At 44.0% G+C, this 17483-nt stretch overlaps 1 protein-coding gene across 3 annotated transcripts in view; it reads left to right on the top strand.

Annotated features, from left to right (window-relative positions):
• LOC143035048 (protein spire homolog 1-like) overlaps positions 1 to 17483 on the top strand; it is a 579804-nt gene that overhangs the window by 499511 nt on the left and 62810 nt on the right. For all 3 annotated transcript variants that reach the window (XM_076201518.1, XM_076201517.1, XM_076201516.1), the window contains exon 10: positions 16544 to 16615. In XM_076201518.1, the coding sequence (XP_076057633.1) occupies positions 16544 to 16615 (72 nt within the window). The remainder of the gene's footprint in view (positions 1 to 16543; positions 16616 to 17483) is intronic.

Below are 17483 nucleotides of genomic sequence, written 5' to 3'. Positions count from 1 at the left end.
TTGCAAACATGTGGTAAACTTGAATAAATGAGGGCGACATCATTCGACTCGTGCTTACCCGTGTTTATTACATGTTTGCGAGAAATGTGGACGTCTCCTCTGTTTGTGTCGGACTTGTCAGAAACATGTGACGCACCAGACTTGTCAGAAACATGTGACGCACCGCCAGACTCATATTTCTGCGTGTTTGTCGCATGTTTTTGACACGTGAAGACACGGCGTAGGTCCAGATCACACTTGTTGCAAACATGTTGCAGTCATCAAGAATTGTGGTTCTGTGTAAATGAAACATTACTGGACTTGGGTTCCTCTGTGTTGGCCACTTGTTGGCGACAGGCTTGGACACAAGGAAAGGGTCATTCGTGGAGTCACGTTTCTCCGCCCCCCCTCTCTCTCTATCTTTATCTCTCTCTATATATATATATATATTTTCTCTTTATCTCTCTCTCTCTGTGTATATATATATATATATCTTTTTCTCTTTATCTCTCTCTCTGTCTCTCTCTCCCTCCCCCTTTCTCTCTTGTTCTGTGTCTTCATGTAAGCCATTCCATGAGTTGACGTATCTGTAAGGAAAATAGTGTGCGTGTGTGTGTGTGTGAGTGAGTGAGTGAGTGAGCGTGCGTGCGTGCGCGTGTGTACTTACCTTGTGGAGTATCGGTCCTGTGCTTCCATTAGACAAACTTGGATTTAAATTCTCTTATGCTCTCAGAGTGTACATTGTTGGTCTGCGAATGAATGCATTTGTAGTGCTCATAGTTTCCTACACACTTTTATTTATTTATTTATTTATTTTACTTTCTATTTCCAATAGTCGTTCTTCCGAGCCTTTGTTGATCATAACCAATTTTTCCAAAGCCCTGAAGACAGCAATCACTCCTCTCTCTCTCTCTCTCTCTCTCTCTCTCTCTCTCTCTCTCTCCCTGTTCTCTCTTCTAATGTCGGTGGTTCGAACCCTGTTAATCACTTACATAACCACATTCCTGCCTGCCTTTGTGTGCTTGCCTGCCAGCGTGTTTGACCTCCGAGTCAGGTAGTCAGGTCTGTGCGTGCCTCCTTCTCTTCGGTTTCTTTGTGTCGTCCGCGGGTGATGGAGCGTGGCGCTCCGTGAGCTGCTCTTGATTCGGGTGACTCACCGCCTTCGCAAGGTACTCTGGGTCTCAGAGAGAGAGAGAGAGAGAGAGAGAGAGAGAGAGAGAGAGAGAGAGAGAGAGAGAGAGAGAGAGAGAGAGGGAGAGAGCTAGCAATAATAACCACCTCTTTTCTTAATCACAATATCACACCGAAGGTAGTACAGGAATGATGTACAGCAGAACTCGAAAAAATTCATCAACTTTCTTCTCTATGTGCAGATGAGTATCCGGTCGATGAGTCTCCAGTTGTAGAGGAATGCTGGGTGACTCTGGACCGTAGGGTACGACACTCAAGTCCCTAAAATATCGAATGAATAAGATGTTGTACTTTTTAAGTCTCGTGGCTCGTGATAAAAAGAGGAGGAAGCGGTGGTGTGAGTGTATGTAGAGGGAGGGGAGTAGGATGGAAGATCCAATGTTGGGGGTGGAAGAGCGGTGGAAGGAACAGCGATATTGAGGAGGGGACGCCACGGGGCTGAATGGAATTGCCTGGCGCCAGGCTAGAGCGACCTCTGTTGCGGAAGAGATTAAGTGTTCTGATGACGTCATCACCGTGGCATCTCCCGTTAGGTCTGCGGACGAGAGTCACTGGGAGACGATGACGTCACAGTCCGACGGTCGTGCTGCACAATGCACGATAACGTGCTGATAATTTTCCTTTTTTTTTCCCCCTTTTTTTTTTTTTTTTTTTTTACCTCCTTGTGTTTCTTCTTCATCTTTTTCTTCTACTTTATGGTTTTCTCCCCACAAGTCTGACCACAAGGTATTAGAATAAAAATTCCTCTAATGTAATTCTGGATATAAACCCCCAAGGATTCATTTTACCCTCGGGGGGGTGAGGGGGGCTACAGAGTTCGACAAAGGGGGGTTCATGAACCCTAAACAACTTTACGGATGGGGATGACAGGTGGTAATGGACATAGAACTGTCTAGTCTAGGCCTTATGGTCTCTTGCAGTCTCCTTCATTCTTATGTTCTTATGTAAACTACCCAGTGGTTGTTTAGTGACCTTAAGTAGTGTCGAAATTATCTTCGATTTTATTGAAGAGAAATATGTAATTGACAAGTAGAATGTGTGAGACAAAAGGTCAGCCATGATCTGAGTTGGATTAGAAGGCTTCACGTGAGAACAGCCTTCAAGTGTGACGTCACACGGACCGTTTAAGGACCCCAAAGACGTTACGATCTGGTCTTCAGGCCGTCGGACAGATCTGGTCAGTACATATACGATCCAATGTGATCTGATCCGGCCTCATGACCAGATCGGATCGTGGATGGGGTTCCTTAAGATTGAACTAACCCGTGGAGGAAATTCGAGCGCGGTTTGCAGTTGCCATCTCCCGTAATGAGGACACCGTCAGTTTCGACTTGCGGGTGATTGGAGGAACTTTAACAGTTGGTACCTCTGGTTACCGAAAGCCCTTCACAGTTGGTACCTCTGATTACCGAAAACCCTTCACAGTTGGTACCCCTGGATACCGAAAGCCCTTCACAGTTGGTACCTCTGGTTACCAAAAGCCCTTCACAGTTGGTACCTCTGGTTACCAAAAGCCCTTCACAGTTGGTACCTCTGATTACCGAAAGCCTTTCACAGTTGGTACCCCTGATTGCGATATTTTATCGAGTCACAGCTTGTTGAACACAGGTGATAGTTTTTGGGGGTGATTTTGTGCCGCGTACGAAGCCATTCGACTGTTAACGATCTTACTGTGTCTTAATATACAGGTTATTGCTATTTTGATATATAGATCAATCTAACGATATGTCTCAATCGAATTGTGAAATTTGTGAATTGTTGTGCATCGCGTGATGGATTAGGAGATACTTTCGTCTACCTAATGATGATGTTCTTGTATATGGGCCAAAGAGAGATGAAATTTGTCATGTGAAGAACAAAATTAGGACATTGGGTGCCCTATGGTCTCCTACAACCTCTTCAAGACTGTGACGCCCCTGAAATAGTCTATTCTGGCCGAGATTGTTCTCTCTCTCTTTTTTTTTTTTTTTGAGGACATGGACTCTGACCTCAGTGGGGTCTCCATCACTGAAGACAACTTTCAATGAGGGTCCGTCCCTTTAGATAAATATAATTATTCTTCCTCAGAACGTATAATGTGCGTTTCTGTAAACAAGATGGATGTATCGGGTCCCTCGAGAAATGAAGGTGCTACTCGAAGAGGAAGAGGAGGAGGGAGGAGGAGGAGGAGGAAGAAGAAGAAGAGAAAGTGTTGGCGCATTCTTTGGAATTGTTTGTTTGGTTCTCGTCCGCTCACACAGACACCGCTTCTGTATCTTTCTTTTGATCCGTCGAGACTGAAGCTATCTCATAGCGTGCATGTCGTACGGCTTGTCACTTGCAATAACAAGACTCTACGCCAGTTTTAAAACTGTTCACTGTGACATTGTTACAATTGTTTCTCTCTCTCTCTCTCTCTCTCTCTCTCTCTCTCTCTCTCTCTCTCTCTCTCTCTCTCTCTCTCTCTCTCTCTCTCTCTCTCTCCCTCTCTCTTTTGTAAGGGGAGGCTGGACACCTGTTCGTTGTGCAATCCGTACAGCGAATAGACTGACCTGACCACGTCCGAATGACGTCATTAGGTTGTAATCACGTCATTCGGACGGTCGAAACTGACCCGCAAGTTACCGTAACTATTTACGTTTTTCTTCTTCTTCTTCTTCTTCTTCTTCTTCTTCTTCTTCTTCTTCTTCTTCTTCTTCTTCTTCTTCTTCTTCTTCTTCTTCTTCTTCTTCTTCTTCTTCTTCTTCTTCTTCTTCTTCTTCTTCTTCTTCTTCTTCTTCTTCTTCTTCTTCTTCTTCTTCTTCTTCTTCTTCTTCTTCTTCTTCTTCTTCTTCTTCTTCTTCTTCTTCTTCTTCTTCTTCTTCTTCTTCTTCTTCGTAAAGTGTTATTTTCGTCAACATTGTGTTAATACGTCAAGGAAATAACTGATTTGTACATTTATTTTTATCTTTTGTTCCAAAGAACTGATAATCGTCCTGAATAGGTGCCATTGTTTCCCTGACCACAGTGCCAACCAGATGACTGCCATCTGATATGCCTGCTTGCCTGTCTATCAGCCTACCTGCATGCTTGTCTATCAGTCTATCTCCCCACGTGAATGTCAAGCTGCCAATTTTTCTCTCAGTCTTCCTGTTTGCCTATCTCTCCCCTCTCCCACATATGTATGCAAGCCTTCCTCTTGTTCTCTCAGTCTATCTGCCTGCCTGCCTATCAACCTCCCTACATACGTGCCAGCCTTCCTGTTTTTTCTCTCAGTCTTTCTGCCAGCCAGGATGTTTGTTTGTATGAATGCCGACCAGCCTATAACCCAGCCTTCCAGCCTTCCAGCCTTCCTCACGTCAACCCTTACGAAACTGCACTGTCCAGTCATACCTTTCACTCACAACAAATTTGCTTTTGATTTTTATCTTCCTCGTTGTTGTTGTTGTTATTGTTCCTCTTCCTCCACCCCGGTGTCTGGTGTCACTCTCTCTCTTTCTCTCTGCTCTTTTTTATTTGTTTGTTTTTACTTCGCACGGTGTTGGCGTCCACATGCATTTCAGACCGCCCGGGGTCTGGTCTGTCTAGACCGATCGAGTGGCTGGGTCTAGCGCCGAAGTTCTCAGACACTGGGGCTTCGACGGAAGTTTCCCCAAGGGGAGGTTGACTGAAGTTGAATTCAGGTTCATATTAAAGTAACTTCAGTTTCATCCCTGTATAATAAAGTAACTTCAGTTTGATTCCTGTATATTTAGTATCATCGTAAATGGGTTGTGACCTCAATGCATCTGTTTGATAGTCATTATAATACGAACTTTATTAATACCCAATGCAGAACCAATGTATCTATGAATTATTCTTAATATATCACTGTTCTATATTCAGTGTCAAATGAATAGGGGTATTTTTGATGTAAACTGTACACAAGAACTGTACAGCCGTGACATACACACACACATATGCGCTCGCGCGAATAGAGTGATTTTCTCTTCTGTCTGCATTGAAGAACATTCTGAAAGCGAAGAGAGGAGGGTGAAGGGAGGTCGATTACCTCGTCAGGAGAACAACGACAGAGGAAGGAGCTCGAACTCTGTACCAGGGCGTTCCTGTGTACCCTAAAGTCTCTCTACACCGTGGGGCAGCCGGCCGTTTCTGGACAAAATGTCAGTACAGTGATGACGTCATTGTTCCTTTGTGACGTCATTGTTCCTTTGTGACGTCATTGTTCCTTCGTGACGTCGTTCTTTCTCCTGGTAGCGAACTATCTCGTCTTCCTAACGAAGGGGTAACAATTCGTAAAAAAAAAAAAAAAAAAAAAAAAAAAAAAAAAAATCACTGAGACTCCAAGGTTCCGCGCGGCCATAGAACACTCAGAGAACGACGTAACCTTGTCTTTGTTACATCCTACGACATTTTGGTGAGAACAGCGCATCAAGACCCGCCTGACGAAGGCGTGGTCGCATCCTGACGCGGTCGTGACCGCAGGATCCCTTGCAAGGGACGGGCGTCCTCACTCCCTCGTTGAGTGAATTGAATTAATCCCCCTTGTGGGGGGGGGGAGTTAGCGGCTGTGGCTTGTAATTGAATCTGGATTTAATATACGTTGAAGGCTGGGTAGGCATATAGGTTTACTTGAATGTAAAACACATACACACAAAACACACACATACATAAACACGTACATAAACACACACATAAACACATACACACAAAACACACAAAACACACAAACACATACACAGAAACACATACAGAAACACACACAAACGCACACACAATACACAAAACACAAAAATGTACATAAATACATACACATACAAAATACACACACACAAAACACAAACATACATACATACACGCAAAACACACACACACACACACACACACACACACACACCAACACACACACACACCAACACACACACACACAGTATATTACCCATAGATTGTCCTATATATGAAGTAAGCTCTCATGCGGAAGGGTAATTAATTGCTGTCGATCACAAGTCCAGCACATGATCCAATCCCTCTGCGCGGGTGGGTGTGGGGGTGTGGGGTAGTAGGAAATGGCTCCGAAGTCGTTCTGCGTCACTTAAGTATCGCAATTCGAAAAGGTCAAGGTGAACAGGTATTCCAGTCGTTTCATCAGGTACGCAATGATTTTTTTTTTTTATCGAGGTTTTCCAGCATACGCAAGCAGGGATGTCTAGTTTAGGTGTGCGTGTAGTGTGTGTGTGTGTAGAGAGAGAGAGAGAGAAACTCAAAATTAATAAAACACCAGGGCCTGACGGTTGGCATCCAAGAATCTTAAAGGAAATGAAAAATGAGATTGTTGTTCCATTAGAAATTATTTAAAGAAAAATCCATCATATCCGGAGATGTCCCAAGAGAATGGAAGCTAGCTAACGTCACTCCAATATCCAAAAAAGGTGACAAAAGGAAACCAAATAACTTCAAGCCTATAAGCTTGACTTCATCGTAGGAAAAATGATGGAAACTATCATCAGAAATGCTATCGAACTTCATTTAGAAAGTAACTGTTTGATAAATGATAGCCAGCATGGATTCAGATGGAAACAATCTTGCGTGAATAATTTACTCGAATTCTACAACACAGTTATCTCGAGTTATGACAAAAGAAACAATATAGATTTAATATATTTAGACTTTGCAAAAGCTTTTGATACCGTCCCACACGAAAGACTGCTTACTAAATTAGCTTCACACGGAGTAAGTGGCGGCCTATAAAGTTGGTTGAATGATCGAAAACAGAGATGATTTAAATGGCAAAACTTCTAGATGGAAAATTTTTACGAGTGGAGTTCCTCAGGGTTCCGTTCTTGGGCCACTTCTATTCATAGTATATATAAATTATATAGACCACGGACTAAAATCTATTTTCTCCAAATTTGCTGATGATACAAAATTGTGTGGGATGGCAAATGATCACTTCAATCAATTAGATATTCAAGAAGATTTAGATAAATTACAGCAATGGTCTGAAAAGTGGCTAATGAAATTTAACACAAGTAAATGCAAGGTTATGCACATAGGTAAAAATAATAGCAAGTACGATTACAAGTTATTTGGAAATTCGTTAACAAAAGTGGATAGCGAGAAGGATCTCGGCGTAATTATCAGTAACGATCTCAAATCATCTAAGCAGTGTATTTCAGCCTCTGAGAAAGCAAATAAGATTCTAGGACTGATCGCGCGATCTTTTGACTTCAAAAGCTCATCTCTCATTAACAAGCTATATAAATCGTTAGTTCGTCCACATTTGGAATATGCTGTTTCCGTATGGTCAGCGATTCTCATTAAAGACATTGACAGATTGGAAAAATTACAAAGGAGAGCCATAAAACTGATTCCAAATATCAAAAATAAATCATACGAAAATCGACTAAAACATATGAATATGTTCTCCCTAAAAAAGCGTAGACTCAGAGGTGACTTGATACAGGTCTTTAAGATTCTAAAGGGGATTGACAACATCAAAAGTGACAAAATTCTTACACTGAATGAGAATCCGACAAGAAATAATGGTCTCAAACTATCAGGAAATAAATTTAATTTGGAAGTGGGTAGGAACAATCTTCGCCAACCGTGTAGTTATTGAATGGAATAAACTTCCTACAATGTAGTTCAGTTCGAAGCATTAAGATTCGTTTAGATAAACATTTAAGCAAGATGCTGTAATGACTGCCATTTATTTTATATTATTTGTTTGTTATTATTTGTTTATTATTTGCTTGATTTCCATTTATCATTATCTATTTGTCAGTTTATTATTATTTACTATTTACCTGTTTGTTTATCATTTAACTATACCTATGTATTATTTATTTTATTATTATTTATATTATAATTTTTATTTTATTCTATGTATGTTTTTATCATTTATATATGTATTTTTTCGCATCTGACCTAGTTATGGACCAAAAGGTCTCCTTTCGGCATTCTCCGCCTTTATAATCCTTTGTAATCCTTAGTGTGTGTGTGTGTATGTAGCGTGATTATAATTGTATGACAAAACATTATAATGAATGCATTGCAAGACACATGTGTGTGTGTGTGTGTGTGTGTGTGTGTGTGTGTGTGTGTGTGTGTGTGTGTGTAGTCTAGTGTGATTATAATTGTTGTATAACAAAACATTATAATGAATGCATTGTAAGACGCACATGTGTGTGTGTGTGTGTGTGTGTAGTCTAGTGTGATTGTAATTGTTGTATGATAAAACATTATAATGAATGCATTGCAATATGCACGTGTGTGTGTGTGTTTGCGTGTATGTATGTGTGTGTGTGTGTGTGCGTGCGTACTTTCGTCACATTTGTATGCAAACCCACTGTCAGGAAGTAGATTTAATTTGGAAGTGGGTGGAAACAACTTCGCCAACCGTGTAGTAAATGAATGGAATAAACTTCCTGCAGAGGCAGTGCAATGTAGTACAGTTCGAAGTTTTAAGATTCGTTTAGATAAGCACGGAAGCAAAATGCTGTAATGCCTTCCATATATTTTATCTATTTATTCATTCATTAAAGTTTATCTTTTTATTTATTAATTTATTCCTTATTCAATATAGATTATTGTTATTCTTCTGTTTGTTTATTATTTGTCATTTATCTAGTTTATTCATTTATCTACTTATTCCCCCGCATACGACCTAGTTATGGACCAAAAGGTCTCCTGTCGGCATGCTCCGCCTTTGTAATCCTTTATAACCCAGTAATGATCTTCTTTTTCATCTTCTTTTTCATCTTCTTGGACTGAATAAGAGAATGAAATGGTGGTGATGTGTCAGTCCTGATAAAATCCCCATTATGTGACAACTGCACCCGCTGGTCTGATGACCGACCTTTCACGAAGAAGTCGAAGAGTCTAGGACGCCGCTCTGCGTCGGACAAAGACAGATCCTGAAGGCCAGACGAAAAAATAAATAATAAAATAACTAAGTAAAAGGAAATATATATATATATATATATTTATATTTATATATATTTATATATATATACATATATATACATATATTTCACTTTAAAACCAATGTTGTAGTAGAAAAGACTGGAGACGGGAAATCAATATATTTCGATTGCAAACTGCAATCCTCTTGTATCTACAGAAGAGGATTGCAGTTTGCAATCGAAATATATAGATTTCCCGTCTCCAGTCTTTTCTACTCCAACAGTGGTTTTAACGTGATTGATAAATGTGTGATTACATTTTTCACCTGTAATATATATATATAAATTTATATATATATATAATCGAAATTAAATGGTGAAGTTTCCTTGCACTTCAAAAGTAAAGCTTTCAACCTCTTTAATTTCCGACTGGTTTTACAACTGATATTAATAAAATCGCTTGGCGGCAGGGAGGATAAATGAAAAGGACCACCCGGCACGGAAGGGTTTCACGAAATCAATGAAGTTGATGATTGAATGTGGGGAAGCAAATGAAACAAATAAATAAACAAATAAATTGATCTATCTCGCGATTCGCAGTCATATAGGTCTGTATGCATGTAGGACAGTAGGAGTATATATACATATATGTGTATATGTGTTGTGACCGTGTGTATGTACAGTCAGGTGCGAAAGTAACGAGCAGCTGTGCTTCACCAAACAAATCCGATTTATATTTCCGAGTATGTGTTATGTGGATGTGCTGTGCCTTGCTGCATTGCTTCTGACCCGGGCAGTGGGCAGGAGACAGGGATGTCCCGTCATCCAGGAGGAGCTAAGTTGGGTGTGGGCGAGTGCCTCGGCTGGCTACCCCCCCCCCATATAAAAGGGAAATATGCCCTCGGTATATAGATAGAATTTTCGATTATAGTATTAGTATGGGGAAGCGACCATAGCGAGGTACAAAAGCTGTATATCCTACCAGGGGATACCCCGGTGGTCCTGCAGTGGAGCATGAAGCTCGAACACTGAAAATATTCCTACTCTAATACTTTGGATCACCCTGGCGGTGGGGGGGATAAGAATACCGCCATCGTGTTACCCTCTGGGTGACGTTAAAGGCAGTTCACTGGGTTGGAAGAAGAGGACTAGTTTCTCTCTCTCTCTCTCTCTCTCTCTCTCTCTCTCTCTCTCTCTCTCTCTCTCTCTCTCTCAGCGACGAAAGGTGGGTCAGATTCGAGTGTCCGCCTTACTCTGGATTGCGGCGGCGGCGTGAGATGACGCAACACATCTCCGCAGAAGCTTTGCCGCAAGCGGGCTCGTGTCGCTTATTGCCGCAAGCGCTGCGGTCGAGGCTGCGGTTTCTTTGGGCAAAAAGATGCGTCACGATGGTCCGCGATCAGCTGATCGGGCTGCCTGGGAATCAGCTGATCGGGACCCGCTCGCCTCGAGATCAGCTGATCGGACTCCGAAACAGCTGATCCGATTCCAAAACAGCTGATCGGACTCTCTCGCCTCAGAATCAGCTGATCACGGGGAGTGGCTTCGGCCGTAGTTCGTTTGGTCTCCCGAGGCCTGTGAGGATGTGCTGGGACCGAATGAAATCGTCAGACGGTAGACATAATAGAATCGTTGAAGGTAACCGGTCTGCGTTGAAGAGGATTTGTCACCGGTTAAAGACAAATGTAGAAACTAATCAAAATCGTTGAGCGACAATTATTTGGAGCGCTTTAATTATTATTATTTTTATTTCATATTTTATTTTATTCTATTTTTTTTTTTTTTTTTTTTTAACTAGGATCCCCACCCCCCACCCCTGACCGTAATATAAATAAGAGCATTGCGAAGGGCCTTCCTTCGTGTCTTGTAATCTTGTAAAGTCAAAGTAAATGAAATTAAAAGAAACGGGTGACGTCATAGAAGTGTAGGATGACCCAAGACTCTCTCTCTCTCTCTCTCTCTCTCTCTCTCTCTCTCTCTCTCTCTCTCTCTCTCTCTAGATCTAGATCTAAGACAGCATCTGTTGTGGTTAGGTTACTTTCATGCATTGCGCAGATGACTACGTCTGGATGCGCAGATCTGTTGCGCAGTAGTCGTTACTCCCCTCCCCATCCCCCCCCCCCCTACGTGCCAATTCACACTTCCACGTAGACATTCACTCTGCTGATTAGGAGACGGGACCCAGCGAGCGTTGCTACTTTCCTTTGTACTACAATTAGGTAAATACAATTACCTAAATACACACACACGCACACACACACACACACACACACACACACACACACACACACACACACACACACACACACACACACACACACACACACACACACACACACACACACACACGAACATGCACATAGTCATTATAAGAAGAAAAATAAATGGTTTCCAATACTTTATATAACAAATTGCTTATATCACTGATTAATCATTTCACGTGTTACTATACTATATTCTTTTTCTTTTTCTTTTTTGCAGGTAAGTTGATGTGGCCACGTGTGTTTCGCTATCAACAGGTTTCGATAAGTATTTAAGTTTTTTTCTATAAGAGTTCGTGCCTGTTTCGTGTGTGTGTGTGTGTTTCGTGCTTGCGTGTGTGTGTGTGTGTTTCGTGCTTGCTTGCGTGCGTGCACAGACCATCTCTCGCTGTGGATGACTCTCATCCAGCCTCTGGATGATCATTTCGTCCTTCATCCTTTGCCACCCAATTATTATTTTATATATATATATATATATATATATATATATATATATATATATATATATATTATATATATATATTTATATAATTATATATATTTTTTTTTTTGTCGTTTCCCCTTTTTTTTTTTTCCCCTTCCTTCCCTCTCCTCCTTCCTCCTCTTCCTTCCCCTGCCATCTTCTCCCTCTTTCTCTTTCCTCTCCCCCTTTCCCCAACTCCCTACTTCTCTCTCCTCCATTCTCCCCTCACCCTTCCCCTTCCCTCCCTCTTCTCACCCTTCCGCCCCTTCTCTCTCTCTCTCTCTGTTTCTCTTTCTCTCTCTCTTTTTCTCTCTTTCTCTCTCTCTTTTTCTCTCTCTCTCTCTCTCTCTCTCTCTCTCTCTCTCTCTCTCTCTCTCTCTCTCTCTCTCTCTCTCTCTCTCTCTCTCTCTCTCTCTCTCTCTCTCTCCCCCCCTTTCCTCACCCTTCCCCCTCTTTATCTTTGTCCTCACCCTTTCCTCTCCCTCTCTCCCTTCTCCCCTTCCCCCTCCCTCTCCTCGCCCTTCCTCCTCCATTCTCTCCTCCTCTTCCCCCTCCCTCTCTCCCTTTACCCTTACCAATCCCTCTGTCTCCTCCCATCCCACTCTTCTCTCCCTCGCCCCTCTCCCCCCTCTCACCCTCTCCCCCCTTACCCCTCTCCCCTTACCCATTTTCCCGCCTCACCCAATAACCCCCAACCTCACCCCTTCCTCACTTCATCTCCCCCATCCCCCCACGGCCTAACCTTCCTCGTCACCCTCACCCCTCTTACTCTCACCCTCACGTTTTCTCCCACATCACTTTCCTCATCTCCCCTCGCTCCTTCCTCCTCCTCCTCCTCCTCCTCCTCCCTGTCCACCCTCGCCCCCTCCCCTCCCCCCGGAGGCGAGTGGGCGTTGTTGTTGTCTATTATGTCGTCAGGCTCCGCTGCTGTCGGGGGCTGATCGCGCGCTGCCGCCGCCGCCGAGGCCCTGGAACCTACATCGGCCAGTCCCACCCCCGGCAGCAGCAGCAGCAGCAGAGACTCCTCCTGTTTGCACTAAAGACGCACATGCAGGAGGCCAGGCTTGCGAGAGCGCGCTCAAAAATGTGCGCTTGACGGCTCTGTGTGTGCGTGTGCTTGTCTGTACGTGTATAGTGTGTGTGTGTGTGTGTGTGTGTGTGTGTGTGTGTGTGTGTGTGTGTATACCTGTGTGTGTGTTCGCGCACGTGTGTGCGTGTGCTTACCTGTGCGTGTGTGTACGTGTAGTGTGTGTGTGTACATGTGTGTGTGCTCGCGCACGTGTGTGTGTGTGTGTACGCTTGCTTGCCTATGCGTGTGTGTACGTGTGGAATGTGTGTGTGTGTGCGTGCACGTGTGTGTGTATTTGTGTCTGTGTGCACGTGTGTGTGTATTTGTGTGTATGTCATGTGGGTATATGTGCTGCACATACATTCTCGTGTGTGTGCTCGCGCACGTGTGTGTGTGTGTGTGTATTTGTGTATGTATGTCGTTTGAGTATATATGCTAGTGTGTGTGCATGTATGATGTATTTATGTATGCGTGTAGGTATACACACATTCTCGTGTGTGTGTGTGTGTGTGTGTGTGTGTGTGTGTGCGTGTGCTTGCCTATGCGTGCGTGTACGTGTAGCATGTGTGTATGCATGTGTGTGCACGTGTGTGTATGTCTTGTAGGTATATGTGCTTTTGTATGTATGCACGTATGGTGTATTTATGTATGCGTGTATGTATACACATACATTCTCGTGTGTGTGTGTGTGTGTGTGTGTGTGTGTGTGTGTGCGTGCGCGCGTGTGGGAGTATGTATATGTATTTCAAATTTCCTCCCCTTTCTTCATATTCCTGTTTTATCACGACTTAATTGGGTTTGTTTGTGAAGAGACATCAATTGCTGCTCACAAAGGATCTAGACAGGCAGCATCAAGCTGTGGGTGATGATGATGTCGGTGATGACTGTGATGGTGTCAGTGTTGGTGGTGATAGTGGTGGTGGTGATGGTGATAATGATAGTGGCTATGGTGGTGATGGTGAGAGTGGCTATGGGTGATGATAGTGATGATGATGGCGGTGATGACTGATGGTGGTGTCAGCGTTGGTGGTGATGGTGATAACAATAGTGGCTGTGGTGGTGATGGTGATGATAGTGGTTGTGGGTGATAGTGGTGATGACTGTGAAGGTGGTGTCAGTGTTGATGGTGATAGTGGTGGTGTTGGTGGTGATGGTGATAATGATAATGGCTGTTGGTGATAGTGATGGTGCTCCATGTTGTGCTGGTGTTAGTGGTGATGACAGTGGTGGTGACGGTGTGTGTCATTCAAAAATGGTCTTGTGCCATTACCCCCGGGCCACTTTGTGATTCAGTGGCCTACATCCAAAGTAGGCCCTCCTTCCCTGTTCCACATCCAGTGGCCCACTTCTCGCCTTTGGGCCACTTTTGTCCACTGAGTACCATTTAAAGTGGCCCGGTTTTTCACTACAGGCCACATTCCTTCATTTATTTATTTATTTATTTATTTGTATTTATTTCTAATGCACTATGCGAAGTGGCTCGGTTTCTCTTAATGTGGCCACATTTCCCCCAAGAGCCACGTGTTGCCGCCCAAAGGGCCCCAATTTTTCTTACCCCGGGTCACTTTTGTCCACAAAAAAGTGGCTCTGTAGTTCTACTCTGAGCCACTTTGTGTCCAGCGGCTACCACAGAAAGTGTCCAGCTCAGGGCCACTTTTGTCCACAAAAAAGTGGCTCGGTAGATCTGTTCTGGGCTATTTTGTGTCCATCGGTTACCACGATCAGTATCCATCTCAGGGCCACTTTTGTCCACAAAAAAGTGGCCCGGCCACTTGACCACCCATGAATTTTCACATTTTAACGAGGAGGATACAGCACCACCCGGAACGGAAGGGGAGGAGAGGTTAACCACTGATATGAATAAAATCGCTGGACGGCAGGCAGAGGAAGGAGGTTAAAGTGCCACCTAATACGGAAGGGATGAATTGAGACACACACACACACACACACACACACACACACACACACACACACACACACATGAACGAGCTTGAATACATCTCGTATATCATATCATCTCGTCCCTCATCGCTTCGTCAATAATCATACGTTATCTCGGTGCGCACGCTTTCCCCCTCTCCCTCCTCTCCCTCCTCTCCCCCTCTCCCCCTCTCCCCTCTCCTCCCCATTTCCCCTGTCCTCCTGTCTCCCCCTCTCTCCTCCTCTCCTCCACCCTCCCCCTCTTCCCTCCTCTCCTCCACCCTCTCCTTTCTTCTCCCCCTCCCCGTCTCCCCCTCTCCTCCTCTCCTCCCCCTCCCCATCTCCCCTCTCCTCCCCATCTCCCCACTCCTCCCCATCTCCCCTCTCCTCCCCATCTCCCCACTCCTCCCCATCTCCCCACTCCTCCCCATCTCCCCACTCCTCCCGTCTCCTCCCCCTCTATTCCCTCTCCCCCTCTCCCCTTTTCTACCCGTCTCCCCCTCTCCTCTCCCCCCTCTCCCCTCATCTCCCCCCTGTCCCCCTTCACCTCTGTCGATGCCGATTAGCCACAGCGGGCAAGCTTCAAACCAAACCTCTCCTCTTAGATTTTATTCTGGCTAACATCAGGTGGTTTTATTCAGCTGGAGGTGCAGGACTCGGCGCCCAAGGGGTCAGAGAGTCGACCAGCTGTGACGTCGTGGCACCAGCTGGTCGAAGGTGGCCTCTCTGTCCCGGGTCATTTAGGTTCGAGTCCCATCTGCGGCCGATCTCGATTCGCTCCAGTTTCCGGCGCCATTTTGGATTGCCGTTGGCGTGTCGTCGTGGGCGTTTTTTCATTAGTATTTTTGTCAATTTGTTTTTTTATTATTGTGGGTATCTTCGGCTTACTTCATTTTTGTTTTATTATGTTTTTGTTATTTATCATTTATATTATTTTTCATTTCTACAAGTCTAGGCGATTTTGTTCAGCTAATGTCCAAATTTTTGTTTAAAAAAATATATATATAATATATACATATATATATATATACATATATATATATATATATATATATATATATATCATAGTTATTTGATGCTCCACTTTTTCACCAGGATCCTCTTAGCTGCACTGGCTATCATCACCTTTGCCCCAAGTGCTCGGACTTCTGGAGCAAATATAAGTCACCGGGATTTGTTGGGAGTCGATCACGGGTCCGTGTCTTGCGAAACAGACCCGCCACTCGACACACCCCTAAGCTGATTGAAATTATTTGATAATAAATCAGCACAAGATCTGTGACGTCAGTGTAGTAGAGAGAGTAGTGTGTGTGTGTGTGTGTGTGTGTGTGTGTGTGTGTACGCATGTAAAATTGTGTGTACGTGTGTGTGTGTGTGTGTGTGTGTGTGTGTGTGTGTGTGTGTGTGTGTACGTAGACATAAGTGTAACTGTACGTGTGTTTGTGTGTGCAGGCATGCATAAATTCTTTGTGTGTGTGTGTGTGTGTGTGTGTGTGTGTGTGTGTGTATGTGTATTCGCATATAAAAGTGTGGGTGTACGTGTTTGTATGTATACGTAGACATAAGTATAACTGTGCGTGTGTTTGTGTGTACAGGTATGCACAAATTCTTTGTGTGTGTGTGTGCATGTACGTCTGTGCGTACATGTCCGCGCTCGCTCGTGTTTGTATGTGTACGCATTTTAGTGTGTGCGTATGTGTGTACGCATTTTCGTGTGTGCGTTTGTGTACGCATTTTCGTGTGAATTCAGGTAACTGGCCGTACTGAAGTTCCCTCGTTCGTTGTACTCTCCCCGCAGGTATGCACTCGATCTCAGACACGCAGGCTTGCACTGAACAGCCAAGGAAGCCCAACATCCGCACCCTTTCAGGTATGGTGGTGCAGACCCGTCTGTTAGGCGTCGGAGTAGCTAACCTCGTAGTTCAGAGCAAGTTAAGGATTTTGATGTAGTCACGTTGTTAAAAATCGTTTACACACACACACACACACACACACACACACACACACACACACACACACACACAGACACGTACATAAGTACACACACCACAAACACATACTTGTACTCATATACGTACACACACGTCACCCACACACACATACACGTACACACACACACACACACGTACACAAACACACACACAAGTACACACACACAAGCACACGTACACACACACACACGTACACATACACACACAGGCCAAACAGGCAAAATAAGTTTATATGTATTTAAGTCATTCCCTTGGTGTCTCCCTAGTTACTAGTTCCTTGTTGCTTTTTGCCCTGCTAGCAACTCCAGATTCCCACATTAACACTAGTTTGCCTCCTCCCATTCCCTAGTAGCAACAGGTCCCTTGTAGTCATCCTTCCATCCCCCCCCCCCCGGTACAACTAGGCTTCCTAGTGTTTTGGCAACCAAGAGAACTAGTTTGTCAACTGAATCGTAACTAGCAGAATACGCTGTCGAGAAGAACATAAATGTCAAAGTGGAACATGGGGGGGGGGGAAGAGGGGGGAAGGGGGAAGGGGGGGCTGTTCACTGAGAAAAGCGGCTTTGCTATCTTGCGTAGGCGAAGCTTAGGTCATTTAGTGCTACATGTTCTCTCCATTTGCAGTTTCCTAAATAAAGAAAATGTCAATTTTCGAAAAGAAAACTTTTTCTGGAATGTATCGGGATTATGTGTTGTAAGATGATTAGAGGGAATTTTCAGTCTCTTAGATGTCCAGCGTGCACACGC

The sequence above is a fragment of the Oratosquilla oratoria genome, chromosome 18 (assembly GCF_046742065.1).
Source record: "Oratosquilla oratoria isolate Oo_2021 chromosome 18, ASM4674206v1, whole genome shotgun sequence".
NCBI lineage: Eukaryota > Metazoa > Arthropoda > Malacostraca > Stomatopoda > Squillidae > Oratosquilla > Oratosquilla oratoria.
This window is presented reverse-complemented; position numbering and strand designations above follow the sequence as displayed.